Source organism: Myxozyma melibiosi (assembly GCF_037950935.1).
Source record: "Myxozyma melibiosi strain Phaff 52-87 chromosome Unknown BZA70scaffold_1, whole genome shotgun sequence".
NCBI classification, from domain to species: domain Eukaryota; kingdom Fungi; phylum Ascomycota; class Lipomycetes; order Lipomycetales; family Lipomycetaceae; genus Myxozyma; species Myxozyma melibiosi.
Window position 1 is genome coordinate 2,921,529 of NW_027042915.1, and position 13,560 is coordinate 2,935,088.

Sequence of the window (13,560 nt, forward strand, 5' to 3'; positions counted from 1 at the left end):
GAAGCCTCGCGTGTTTTGATGAGCGTCCGATGATGTACACCAACCGCTTAAGAACCTGTAAGCGGGCTGGGGCTGTGCGGCTTGTCAGGTCGCTTAATGTACAATATGCTACGTCCTAACTACAAAGTGCAATCAGGGCTAGAACTTCAAGACAGTCTTGGCCAGGTTGTTGCTGTGTGGATATAGCGAATAATGCAATGGGAGACCTGAGTCCGGGTCTTGATTTGCCTGATAATGTGCGTCCGTTATCCGGCCAGTATCTTCCGCCCTCGCTACAAGCAAATGATGATGAGAGAGCATATAGTACGCAATTGACGCCTACCGACGCGGACACCGACAACGCAAGCTACGACACAGATGTGGCCATCCGAGTGGATCAGAGCGACTACAACACTGGAGAAGATATGTTTGCGCCTGTTCCTGGATCAGGAAACTTTCTCTCGAGCTCACGCAACGACTCCGCCGTACCCTCGCCGGTCGAAAGTTCAGATCAGGTTTGGTATAACGACCGCCCTCAGGTGCCTGAGCTCTCGGCAGCACGGAACTCCTCGATAAGCACAGCCGAGACACAAGACGAAGAGGACGAGCGTGTACTGGAGAGTACTCGCCGTCTGCAGCGTATGCTTTCAGTCAGCTTGTCCGATGCGCGATCTCCTACGACCCCTGCGCTTAGCGACAGCGGTGTGTTCGAGGACTTGCCCCAAGCAATGGCGTCTTCTGTGGACGATTTGATCTACGATGCTTCAAATACTGAGGATGAAAAACGTGATGCCCTGCAACATCTCTTGATTGTCGCCGCAAGTAATGGAGACTTGACAACATTGAAACGGATACTGGACCACGAAGATGCCTTCGCGTACGTTGATGTCAATAAACCAGATGAGGAGGGCACATGTGCTCTGATATACGCCGCATGCTTTGGCCATGAGAAGGTGGTTGAGGCATTGGTGGAAGCGGATGCAGACATGAATGCGCAAGATAAATGTGAGTGTTTCAGAGCTGCGACATTTTTTTGCGGTGGACGACGTGCTAACTCGCTATGTAGTCAAATGGTCCCCACTGATGTGGGCTACAAATAACAATCACACAAGCATCGTCAGATTCCTGCTAGATCATGGTGCCTCAGCAGATGTAAAGTCATCCGCAGGACGGACAGCTATGGATTTTGCCAACGACAGTAGTCAGGAAATCAAAGGAATGGTGAAAAGTGCGTCTAGCCGGACAATTCAAGGCCTGGGGTTGGATAACATGAATGACTACGAGTCATTTGACAGTCCTCACAGAGTGCGCAAAGCTCTTACAGACGACGACAATGATTTGCGCAGGCGGCTGGTTGCAGAGTCGGCGATAAACCTCAACGTTGATCTTACGAGTCTTGTCTTAGAAGATCCGTTTCCAGATCTGGATGAATCAGACTCTGATTTTGACTGGGAGCACTGTTTACCAGATCAGATGTTTGTGTTTTCGGCTGAAGACATATCAAAGATATTGGATATGGCGATTACGCGTATGCAGCCAACGAGGTCAAAGTCGCAAAAGCCGGTACCTGCGAATGTGTTGTTTCTATCTGCGCGGTTTGCTCACTACTATGGACCTGCCGACTTACTACATGGTCTGATGCTGCCGGCTATCGAGCGTATAAATGACATCGTGGAGGCGCATGAAGATGATATGACATTTTTGGCGTTTTGGCTTTCGAACGTTACGTTGCTTTTGTATTATTTAAGGAAAGATGCGGGAATGATGGAGGCAACTATTGAGCACCAGCAAGAGCTTACAGAGCTCGTGAGCGAGATTTTCGTGCTGCTGATTCGCGACGCTGAACGGAGACTCGATCGGGTTTTGGACGCTGCTATTTTGGACCACGAGACTATACCAGGGTTGGATGATATTCAATTTCAAAGAGAATGGCCTTTTTTCCGAACTTCGAAAAAACAGGATCATGACAGTGAAAGTGTTACTCGGCACAGTGATGGAGGTATGCACGGCGGTGGAGGATCACACGGAAGTCCGTCTTCAGGTCTTCGTCTGTCTGATGTAAGACCACCGTCCCCTGGGAAGTTGGCCAAGCCGTCTCCCCGCAATGTGACATCTCTGCTCAGCTCGACTATTTTCGTACTCGATCTGTATGACGTTCATCCAGTGATCACGCTGCAGATTATGGCACAGATATTTTATTGGCTTGATGCGACAATATTCAATCGGATGATGAGCAACCGAAAATACCTCTCGCGTACTAGAGCTATGCAGATCCGGCTGAACGTGTCAACTCTCGAGGACTGGGCCAGAGCCAATGACAAAAGACCAGTGAACGTCGCTCCGGATATGGGAGGTGGGACGGGAACTGGCGCGATGCATGACAGTTTGTCTATGATTGCTCGACGGCAACTCGCCCCTCTGATTCAGCTATTGCAATGGCTCCAGTGTCTGTCGAGTCTGGGTAACGATACAGAGGCAATTACAGCAACGTTAGAGCAGCTCTCGTGTCTGAGCGCAGAGCAACTGCTGCATGTTGCAAAGCAATATCGTGCAGAGGTCGGAGAAGACAGAATGTCAAAAGTAGCTCTCAAACATCTCAAGAGCTTGGAAGAGCAACAGCAGCAGCAACAACAACAACAACAACAACAACAACAACAACAACAACAACAGCAGCAGCAAAAAGTGAGCCTGGGTATATTTGCAGCATCCGCGAGAAAATCGAAATTGTTCACACAGATTCTGCCCGCATCTATCCACGAAAAGGGACAATTAGGGCATTCGCGAAATTCGTCGAGGGTGTCGAGCGAACAGGCGGATAATTCTGAGTTCAAGGAGATTTCGATGGAGGATGACGGGTCAGCACGAGAGAACGCGCACTCGAGCCCGAAGGTGACTGTGGTGCAGGATCGTAGGCATAGTGGTCCTACCAACAGCAGTGCGATGGTAGCATCTGCGGCGTCGAGCGATGATGACCAGCCAGCGGCAAAGCAGCAGTCAGGCATATTTATAGACATCAGTTTGATTCTGCCTTTTGCACTGCCGACATCAACCGAAATGCTTGTAGTGTGGGGTGCCGGAATAGGAGGCACTAACACTACTCGCGCCAGGCAACACGCGCCTATATTGCCTCCAGAGTTTGTTGCCAAGCTAGACGCGACCTCCAGCCTGAGCACGGGTGTTCCGAGCATGAAGAGTGGGATGACGGGTGTAGGAGGAGGCAGCTACGGTGGGTTTACGAGAGAGGGTTCGCAGCGGCGGCAGAGATATAACAGTGGAGGCTCGTCGCGGATGGAGGAGGCTACGGGACAAAGGGACAGTTTTGAGTCGGTGCATACGGTTGAGTCCAGCAATAGAGGCGGCGAAGACGAGGGCGGCGATGCAGACGGACTGGCGCCGTCGACGATGAGTCCGCTCGAGCGCCGGCTGGTGATGGAGACGGAGGTCGAGAAAGAAAACCTGGCGGACGACGAGGACGAGCGGTGGGCATAGAACGGGTTGAATAAGAGGAAATGGATAAAAAGCATTAAAAGGGAGGTGAATCAGTCTCTGAGCTTAAGCGCAAGCCAAGATGCATGCAGATCAAACCTTGATTGCGGGGCGCGAGCAGTGGAGGTGAACCTCGGTAACGACGAGATACGCGAAGAAACCCAGGCGCCGGATGGAAGGAGCCAGAAGAGCGTGTGACGACAAAGAAGCGCGCGAAAGGCTCAGCTGCGAGCGAAAGTCCCAGAGGCCCGAAAAAGTCCAGATGGGGTTAGGGCCTGCCCTTCTCAGACCTTCGCCCACACATTCCGGCCAGACGATTTGCTCACGCTTATTGCGCAGCTTCCAACTGGACCCTTGGTCGACCACACCCCGCATTGAAGAGCTCTTTAACCTGTCCGGCGGCCGTCCAATGTGAGGATGATGTCCTCTCTCAACTCGAAGGGGTCCAAGATGGCCTCGAATATGTCGCACGGCGACGACGACGATTCAGACGACGAGCACTATGAGCACAACGTCGAAGACCACGACCAGCAAGACGACTCGGACGACGACGACAATCCCTCGGGGCCGTCTGGGTCCAAGAAGTCGGGCGACAACGGTGCCACTCCTATCCAGAAGCGGCGCAGAGTCACTCGGGCGTGCGACGAATGTACGCTTCCCATCTGTGTTTCTCTTTTTTTCCCATAGTGCTCGGGACAATAGAAGCTAATAGTCGCATTAACTGTCATCTAGGTCGACGAAAGAAAATCAAGTGCGACGGAAAACAGCCCTGCACCCACTGCACGGTATACAGTTATGGTAGGAAATACCTCGGTTAAGCGGTTTGCATCAACGACAAGAAGAACAATAGCTAACCTCCACATTCTGTTATAGAGTGCACATACGATCAACCTTCAAATAGACGCAGAAACCCGGCCCCTTTCTACATTAACCAACTCGAGTCTCGTCTGCAGCAGTCTACAGCCATGCTCCAGATCCTCATGCCCGGCGTCGATATCTTCACACAGGGGTTCGACATCAATTCATTCACCAGTAGGCTCAAATCCTCAGCTTCACCGACTCTCCGCGAACTCGCCCTTGCCGCTCGACAAGCTGCCAACGGGCAGGTTCCGCATACAGAACCAGCACCCGTCGAGCCCATCATGGGTAATACTACTGCCGTGCTCGACAGCCCGGCGTCGATTTCTTCAACCTCGTCTGGTACGCCCGCCACTAGCGCGCAGGATACAAATATCGAGTCTATGGTGGTTTCTCTCGGACGACTGGATGTAGACGAGACCGGTCATCTCGATTACGTGGGCCACTCCTCGGGCCGCGCATTCCTCCAGCATGTGCGCGCCAGGTTCCTCAATAATCACCCTGATGCTATTCCCGCCGATCTGCCGAAGCAGAACCTCTATGCGACAAGTCCAGTCGGAAATACTCCGCCTGGATTCCCCTACCCGGACTCTCCTTCTGATCTATACTACTACCAGCAAATGGCCGAGTTCAAAGTTATATTACCTTCGAAAGAAGTGGCCGACACATACATCAACGCCGTTTACGACCAGGCTTTTATCATTACGCATTTTGCGCATCGACCATCCTTTACTCGACGAGTAGAGGAGCTATATGCCACAGATCCAGATGACTACACGCCCACCCAGATCAGCTTTCTGCCTCTTGTTTATTGCTATCTGGCGGTCGGTGTATTGTTCGGCAGAGATACACGGGATCCTTCATCAGATGAGATGATTGATTTCTCAGAAGGTTACATGTACTTTGTCGCCGCCAGAAATATGATGGACATTACCGACGCCCGTGATACTGATGCTATCCAGGCTGTCGGGCTGATGGTGGTCTTCTTACAGACAACTGCTCGCCTCTCGACATGTTACTCCTATATCGGCGTCGCCTTGCGTGCGGCCCTTCGTCTAGGACTACATAGGAAGGTATCATATCGGTTTAACCCCATCGAGGCCGAGGTTCGCAAGCGGTTGTTTTGGGCGATATATAAGATGGATATTCATATTTCTGCGATGCTGGGTCTGCCACGCTGCATCTCTGAGGATGAAATTGATCAAGAGCAACCGCTCGAGATCGATGACGAATACATCACAGAGACAAAGATCCTACCTCATCCTGTGGGTACGATGGCCAAGCAAACTGTTGGTAACCAGCACACAAAACTGATGGCCATTCTCACACGCATCGTGGAGGATGTGTATCCTGTCAAATTCCGCTCTGCAGCAGCTCAAGAGGGACGTCCGGCCAACAGCGTCAGCTACGCCAAGGTCGTGGAGCTCGAAAATGATTTGCAGACGTGGCTTGATGCGTTGCCGATGGAACTTCGACCTGGTGTCGAACCTCCGCCACAGTGGCTGCAAGCCAACAGGCTGCTCAATATGGCGTTCTGCTATGTCAAAATCATTCTCTATCGGCCATTTATACATTACGTCGGTCAGAAGTACCGCAGCTCGATGACGGATCAGCGGCCGTATGCGTGTGCTGCAAACTGCATCTCTACCGCCAGAATTGTCGTACACTTGGCCGATGATTTGATCCGCAGAGACGTACTGAGAGGTGCCCATCTCTTCAGCGTGTATACTATCTTCTTCTCCGCCGCGGTCTTAGTTTACTATGTACACGAAGATCCTTATAATCCCCATGTCAAGGAGTTTCTTCGCGATGCTGAACTGGGCAAGACTGTCATCAACCACCTCAAGGGCCGCAGCACGGCTGCAGCTCGAACATATGAGCTGCTGTCAGGTCTCTTCCAGCTCCTAGACCAGCACATGGCTACCATCGGAGTGAACAATATTCTGCACCAAGAAGATACCAAGCGCAAGCGACAGACCGACGGCCAGCCGTTGTACAGAACTGCCAGTGGTACGATGATCCAGCGGACATTTGCAAAGCCGTCGATGATGCGATTTGGAAACAACGCCCAACAGCAGCAAGGGTCTACAGCATCAGGAGGGGTGTTTATGCCCAAGCAGCGCACTAGTTCGATGACGTCAAACTCGAGCGACAAGTCAAAGAAGAAATCTGTGCCGTCTGCTTCTTCTGCTGCTATGGCGTCGTCGTCTTCGCGTCAATCATCCGCTCCTCCTCTGCTGCCGTTGTCGGTTTACGAGCAGCAACCTCACAGTAGTAATCCGGTCCCTCGGTTCCCAGCCGACCTCAAACTGCCGGCGCGGGGCCCTGCGGAGTCGCCGACTGCTCAGATGCCCACCGGTGGCTCGGACGATAGTCCTATGCGGGGTCTCTCACACTCAAATACTTTCCCGGTATTTGACCAGTCCCAATCCGCCGATCTTACAATGTCCTCGCCTGACAATATGTCGATGAATCAGGGCTCGTACGACGACTTCCTCATGTACACCGACTCTATGAACAAGAACGCCGTGAACTACAGCCCGCAGCAGCCTGGACCGTTGGATGTGGATATCTCAGAGATGAGCACGTTCACGTCGTCGAATATTGACACTACCTTGTACTTTCCATCTCTGGGAGATGTTGCTCAATCCGGCGACGAGACGATGATGGGCCAGTCGATGGCTCCACCGATGAACAGTTCGGCGGACGCGCAGGCGCCGGCTCCCGTCAACGATATCACGGCCGATTTCTCGAGCTACGACGGGTTGTCTCTCGACGGCTTGATTCCGAGTACGGAAAAGTACGCGTCCGACAAGCTCGAAGCGCAGATGTTTGGTCGATATTTCCCGTCATATACGTACGGTGATCAAAAGCCTCAAGAGACGTCGCCGGATATCCCACAGGTTGTACCGCAGCCACAAGAGCAGAGACAGCCAGCGGTGCAACGAGAACGGCAGCAACAGCAGCCGCAGCCGCAGCCGCAACAGCAGCAACAGCAGGCCTGGCAACCGCTAACGACGGCAGACGGCGGGGCAGCTGGTGGTGACGAGCTTGCAGGAGGCTCGGACTTTCTTTCGAATTGGGACGAGTTTTTGGCGAATAACGCTGATCTGTCTAGTATCAAGCTAGAAGACCCGAATTGATTCCGAGCTGCCAAAGTCAGAGAGGTAGAGAGAGAGCGAGAAAAAGAAAGCTGTTTGAATATGGCTTTTGGTGAAACAAGATACGAAGATTCTAATACAGTAATTTGGCGGTGATAATCTTTCGATCTTTGTATATATATTGAAGCTATTTCTTTAGTATTTTGTATGATTCTTTTTTTCATCTTTTCATATTCAGAGTTGCGCGCGCGTCGCATTTTTTGTCCGGGTTTACAGTACGCCATTTAGTTGGAGGAGTAATAATTTTATCTTCATTTTAACGAATATTTACGAGCGTAGGAAGTATCGTACATTAGGAGAGAAGGGGCAGGTCTAAATACTAGCTAGTTGTTATCATTGTCGCTCTCCTCATCGCTACTAGCGCTAGGCGACCCGCCATCGTCGTCATCCGAGTTCGCCTCAAAATTCTCGTCCTCTTCGTCATCATCGTCTTCGTCATCGTACATCCCAGGCGCCTGTTCTAGTTCATCATCTCCCTCTTCGCCCGTGATTGCTTTCCATTCTTGTTCGGCCTTGATCAACTCAAATCCGTTCTCGCTGTCGGCGTTCTGCGACTTTAGCATTCTCTTTTCGCGCTTCTCCTCCGCCATCGACTGGTCGTTCAACCGCCAGTTCCGGACGTACTCGTCGATGCGCGAGTAGTTCTCTTGATCGACCATGCTGAACTCGACTTCTTCGTAAACGCCGCCGGCGGAGGGGTCGTCCGATGACGCGACGGCGATGGTGAGGTTGAAGGTGACGCGTGTGATGGATGAGTACGAGACCGAGTCGATGAGGTCGATAGGGACGAACCACACTGGTTTTTTGAAGCCAAAGAGTATACCGGACGGTGTGAAAAACAGGTATCCATCTTTCGTGCCGCGGTGCGCGTCGACATAGAATGTCTCGTTGCGTTTATCGAGAGGTGAGATGTGTAGCTTGGACTCCAAGAACGAGCTCAGGAAGATGTGCGCTGGTGTGTCGGCAATCGCAGGTACGGCTTTGCCTTGGAAGCCTGCGACCGTCTCGGGCGTGACGAAGACGACTGCTTCCGAAAATGAGGTGGGTGCATCTGGATTTGAGCTAGGGAGGATGATGTAGGTGTATGTCTTTGTTGCCCGCCCAGGCGTCTCGGACACGAAGAAATTACTGATGCCGCCTGGTATATCAGCCGAGTAGATGATTTTAGAAGGAGATAGATCCGGGGTTGGCGACGAGGCAGCGAGTATGAAGCGGTCTTGGAAAAAAGCCAGCGAGAGCTTCTTGCGCTGAGGAGACGAGACCGAGATGGCTGGGATGTAGAGCAGGGGATCAGATGAAGGGGTGGTCGATTGCACCGATCCTGTGTCCTCCAGCTTTCGCTTTTTCGACGCTGGATCTTCTGATGCAGACGAAGAGGCGAAGAATGATACGATACGCGAGAAAAGGTCGCTCGAGTCCGGATGTTGGGCTAGAAGATCGATATTACTGTTGTTAACATGTGACTTGCACCTATAGCAGCGCGGTACCAGATACTCTGGACAATGATACTGACCGATATACAGGTTTATGGACTCTTTCAAACTCGCATCTCGGTTCAATGCCTCTAAAAACGATTGGTCCGCCATGTCATGAAGGTCAATGGCCGGGAATGTGGAGGCCGTTTGAAATACCAGATAACTGGATCAAGGCGTAGCGGTGGGTATAGATTGGGAGTGTTGATCGCTGGACAGGTCGATAATGGTGGGGAGCCCTAAGAGCAGAATTAGCGTTTGAACTAGCCGGAATAGGATGGAATGGCTGCGAGGGTGCTGCCGCAGACGCGATCCAGCTTCTCAGGACGACCAAAAGCCAGAGTGCATAAAAAGCTGCTCACCTCCAATTCCCTCGTTCCGATCGCTGTATTGCAGGTTTTGCTTTGTATTCTGGCAGTCAGTGGTGTAGGTCACTTGCTGGCTTTCTTCTTTTGCTTCGGTTGAGCAGCAGCGTGCAGAGTACGGCTCATTCGATCAGGAACACCTTGTAAGCACGCGACAGAGCTCGATTTAAAAGGCCGCAGCCTTGTTACAGCATCTATACGTACAGCTCCACAGCGACCTCCGAATCGCAAACCGAAACGAACGACCAAACACAAATCAGAACCACAGTCATGGAACGGAGAAGCAGAATCTCACAGCTGACGGCGTATATGGTCGTCGGCCTGCTCTTGCTGGTTTTACCACTTATTGCCGACGCAGCAGCGGTGGACGCGCAAGCCGGCGAGAAGAGCGCAAACGACAAGAGCCAGAGCGCATCGGCGAAGAAGAGTGTCCCGTTCTGCACAGCGATTTCAAAGACAACAGGAAACTTCTACGACTTGAGTAAACTATCGCGGGAAAAGGGCGTTCATGAGTATGTTGAGACTTTAATATTGCTCAATTGAATGGGTTTGAAGGGCTGCTGGTTGCTAACATGGCTACGTGTAGATCTGATTTCCATATCCGCGGCCACGATTATGGCAACAATTTTACTATGAACATTTGTGCGCCGGTTCTGGCTCCTCCGACCGACATCATGGGCGTCAAAGAGGTTTCGAATGTGTCGGCATACTACACGACGGAGAAGGGCGAGAAGTTCTCGATCGGCGAGGTTGCGCAGCCGCCTGCGTTCCGGGGACGTAAGCTAGTGCTCGAGTACAGTGACGGTTCACCATGTCCTAAAGCACAGGATCTGCGCAAGTCGTCGATTATCACGCTTGTGTGCGACCGCGAGCTGCTGACGGACATTCAGCTGCAGTTCATCGCGCAGGTGCACGAGTGCGCATATTTCTTTGAAGCGCGGACACCACACGCGTGCGCAAAGGCCGGATCGCAGGGCGGAGGAGCAGATACGCTGGGACCGTTTGGGATGTTTGCATTGATTGTGTTTGTGATGCTAAGTGTCTACTTTTTGGCGGTGTCGCGGAGGCGGGTGCCGTATGTGCATGCGTTTGTGAACGCGTTCTTCTCGCTGATCCGCAAGGTGTCGGGATGGGGGCCGGAGATGGTTGCGCAGGAGAAGCCTACGGCGCGGTCATACCAGTGAACATACCGGTGAAGTGGGAGTGTGGGAGTGTGGGTGAGATCAGCATGTGGGTATTCGAGCATATAATGAATAATCTAGACATGATTTGATCTGATGATTTAGATTTAGAGAGAAGTATCTCTGACGACACACAGACAGTGCAGAGAGACGTAAGATAATGATGTAATGTCCATACAACTTCAGATCTAGAAGACTACGGGGAGCAGACAGACAGCAGCGCTGCAGATCAGGGAGAGCAGGGAGAGCAGGGAGAGCAGAGAGTTAAGGTCATTGGGAGATTAGCCATCAGCGTGCACGGAGCCTTCTCTTCTTCGCTGCTCTTCTTCTTCTGCGCTCAAATAAAAAAAAATAAAAAAGCCCCTGATTTTCGCCACCGTTCAATGGCCACGTCTCTGCTTTATTCCCGGCTTCTGCAGACTCAGTCGGTCCTGCCTCGCAGCGCTCTTAGAAGGTGGCACACGGCGCACTGCCAACTGCCAAGCAGACAGACAGTTGGACAGGAAGAGAAGAGAATACGCTGCGAGATCGGCACCGCTCTTGCTTCCTTCTCTGCTCCGCTCTGCTTGTCTCCCTGCTCTCTGCGTCAGCGGCGTGCGCTCTCAACAGGTGGGATGAGCCAGTCTGGGAGATAGCACCGCGTCGACTCCTCTGTCGCGCGTGCGTCTCGCTAGCCCCAGCAAGGTAGGTAGCCGATCTCGCGTCGTATTAGGGTTAGATGTAACCCTACACGTCCAGAAAGACAGTCACACCCAGGCCCTCTTCTGGCCGCTGCCCTCCCGCCTTGCTCGATCTCTGTATGCTGCTGTATAAATGCTCTATATCTGCTGTTTGCAGTGCGGCCTGGTGAAGGGATAGTCTCGTAGTGCTCTCGCCAGCACGGCCGCGAGACCATGAGTCCGCTGCGGTGCTGATTACGATTTGCCTGTTACGGCTTAGTGGCGTGTCGAATCTCCGTGTCGCGGCGTCAGGGTTGGCGGTTAACTTTCTCAGCTGTAAGCAAAAAAAATTTTTTGCGAGCGCAGGTCCAAGCCAATATATAAGTTCTGCCGCCCGCCTTTCCTGCTTTCCCTTTTTTCTCCTTGTCTGCCCACACCGACTTATCAATTGCATAGTCATCTGGACATTTTTCACTTTATAATCTACTACTTTATATACAAATAAATCAAAATGGTATGTTATTCTTCTTCTCCTTCTCTTCCTGTCCGGTTAGCTCCCTTGTGGGGCCTGATCGGGTTGAGTGATAGGATGGAGCGGTGGCGATTCATAGCAACACAAGGTGATAGGTAGCGATCTTACTCCTTCCTGTCTTCTCTTGTCTTGCTGTTGCTTCTCTCTCTGCTCTTTCTATCATTCTTGTTTATGGGAATCAAAATATTATCATCTTCACCCAACACATACTAATCACCATCACTCTACAGGGAAAAGAGAAGACTCATGTTAACGTCGTCGTTATCGGCCACGTCGATTCCGGCAAGTCTACCACTACCGGTCACTTGATCTACAAGTGCGGTGGAATTGACAAGCGTACCATCGAGAAGTTCGAGAAGGAGGCTGCTGAGCTCGGAAAGGTATGGAAAATTTTCTGAAACTATATTTTTATAGTGGGTGGACAGATTGCTTACGTCATTTTTTGAAAATTTTAGGGTTCCTTCAAGTACGCCTGGGTTTTGGACAAGTTGAAGGCTGAGCGTGAGCGTGGTATCACCATTGACATTGCTCTCTGGAAGTTCGAGACTCCTCGCTACTACGTCACCGTGATCGATGCCCCCGGACATCGTGATTTCATCAAGAACATGATCACTGGTACTTCCCAGGCTGACTGCGCTATTCTCATTATCGCTGCCGGCACTGGTGAGTTCGAGGCTGGTATCTCCAAGGATGGCCAGACCCGTGAGCACGCTCTTCTTGCCTACACCCTTGGTGTCAAGCAGCTCATCGTTGCCATCAACAAGATGGACACCACTAAGTGGTCTGAGGCCCGTTACGAGGAGATCGTCAAGGAGACCTCCAACTTCATCAAGCGTGTTGGTTTCAACCCCAAGACCGTTCCCTTCGTCCCTATCTCGGGCTGGAACGGTGACAACATGATTGAGCCCTCCGGCAACTGCCCCTGGTACAAGGGATGGGTCAAGGAGACCAAGGCTTCCGGTGTCGTCAAGGGCAAGACCCTTCTCGAGGCCATCGATGCCATTGAGCCCCCTGTCCGTCCTTCCGACAAGCCCCTCCGTCTTCCCCTCCAGGATGTCTACAAGATCGGCGGTATCGGAACTGTTCCCGTCGGCCGTGTCGAGACCGGTACCATCAAGGCCGGTATGGTCGTCACCTTCGCCCCCGCTGGTGTCACCACTGAAGTCAAGTCCGTCGAGATGCACCACGAGCAGCTCGTTGAGGGTCTCCCCGGTGACAACGTCGGATTCAACGTCAAGAACGTTTCCGTTAAGGAGATCCGTCGTGGAAACGTCTGCGGTGACTCCAAGAACGACCCCCCCAAGGGTGCCGCTTCCTTCAACGCCCAGGTCATCGTCATGAACCACCCTGGCCAGATCGGTGCTGGATACGCCCCAGTTCTTGACTGCCACACCGCCCACATTGCTTGCAAGTTCGACACCCTCGTCGAGAAGATCGACCGTCGTTCCGGAAAGAAGATGGAGGACAACCCGAAGTTCATCAAGTCTGGTGACGCTGCTATTGTCAAGCTCATCCCCTCCAAGCCCATGTGCGTTGAGGCTTTCACTGACTACCCTCCCCTCGGACGTTTCGCCGTCCGTGACATGAGACAGACCGTCGCCGTCGGTGTCATCAAGTCCGTTGACAAGTCCGTCGTCGGTGCCGGCAAGGTCACCAAGGCTGCCATCAAGGCCTCCAAGAAATAAATAAAAAATCGGTACTGGGTTTATCGGTTGTTTGTTATGTTAGCGTGATGGAAGGGAAATAATTGTTAGGAGCGAGGGCGATTTAGCTCCCGAGCCGTAATATATTTGTTTTTCTATAATCTCTTGAAGCGTAGATTGTATTGTAAATGAAGTGTAGTGTGTAGTATATTGCTGAGGTAACG

At 52.0% G+C, this 13,560-nt stretch overlaps 5 protein-coding genes across 5 annotated transcripts; 4 read left to right on the plus strand and 1 right to left on the minus strand.

Annotated features, from left to right (window-relative positions):
• Positions 1 to 126: 126 nt before the first annotated feature.
• BZA70DRAFT_244815 (uncharacterized protein) lies at positions 127 to 2,693 on the plus strand (the record flags this gene model as incomplete). Its single annotated transcript, XM_064910614.1, has 2 exons — positions 127 to 984; positions 1,046 to 2,693. Coding segments are annotated over exons 1-2 (2,433 nt in total), but the record flags the coding sequence as incomplete, so codon positions are not given.
• Positions 2,694 to 3,675: 982 nt separating this feature from the next.
• Positions 3,676 to 7,739, plus strand: BZA70DRAFT_39734 (fungal-specific transcription factor domain-containing protein). The gene is made up of 3 exons (XM_064915086.1): positions 3,676 to 4,114; positions 4,198 to 4,263; positions 4,339 to 7,739. Exons 1-3 carry the CDS (start codon positions 3,883 to 3,885, stop codon positions 7,464 to 7,466), a joined length of 3,426 nt encoding a protein of 1,141 aa, XP_064771240.1. The 5' UTR covers positions 3,676 to 3,882; the 3' UTR covers positions 7,467 to 7,739.
• Position 7,740: 1 nt separating this feature from the next.
• Positions 7,741 to 9,392, minus strand: BZA70DRAFT_40020 (uncharacterized protein). The gene is made up of 3 exons (XM_064915089.1): positions 9,319 to 9,392; positions 8,998 to 9,195; positions 7,741 to 8,913 (listed from the first exon to the last, which is right to left on the minus strand). Exons 2-3 carry the CDS (start codon positions 9,068 to 9,070, stop codon positions 7,808 to 7,810), a joined length of 1,179 nt encoding a protein of 392 aa, XP_064771241.1. The 5' UTR covers positions 9,071 to 9,195; positions 9,319 to 9,392; the 3' UTR covers positions 7,741 to 7,807.
• Positions 9,393 to 9,630: 238 nt separating this feature from the next.
• BZA70DRAFT_234669 (mannose-6-phosphate receptor binding domain-containing protein) lies at positions 9,631 to 10,505 on the plus strand (the record flags this gene model as incomplete). Its single annotated transcript, XM_064910308.1, has 2 exons — positions 9,631 to 9,833; positions 9,908 to 10,505. The coding sequence occupies 2 exons, from the start codon at positions 9,631 to 9,633 to the stop codon at positions 10,503 to 10,505; spliced, it is 801 nt and encodes a 266-aa protein (XP_064771242.1).
• Positions 10,506 to 11,405: 900 nt separating this feature from the next.
• BZA70DRAFT_40068 (translation elongation factor EF-1 alpha) lies at positions 11,406 to 13,479 on the plus strand. The gene is made up of 3 exons (XM_064915090.1): positions 11,406 to 11,675; positions 11,924 to 12,073; positions 12,149 to 13,479. Exons 1-3 carry the CDS (start codon positions 11,673 to 11,675, stop codon positions 13,376 to 13,378), a joined length of 1,383 nt encoding a protein of 460 aa, XP_064771243.1. The 5' UTR covers positions 11,406 to 11,672; the 3' UTR covers positions 13,379 to 13,479.
• The last annotated feature ends 81 nt before the right edge of the window (positions 13,480 to 13,560 follow it).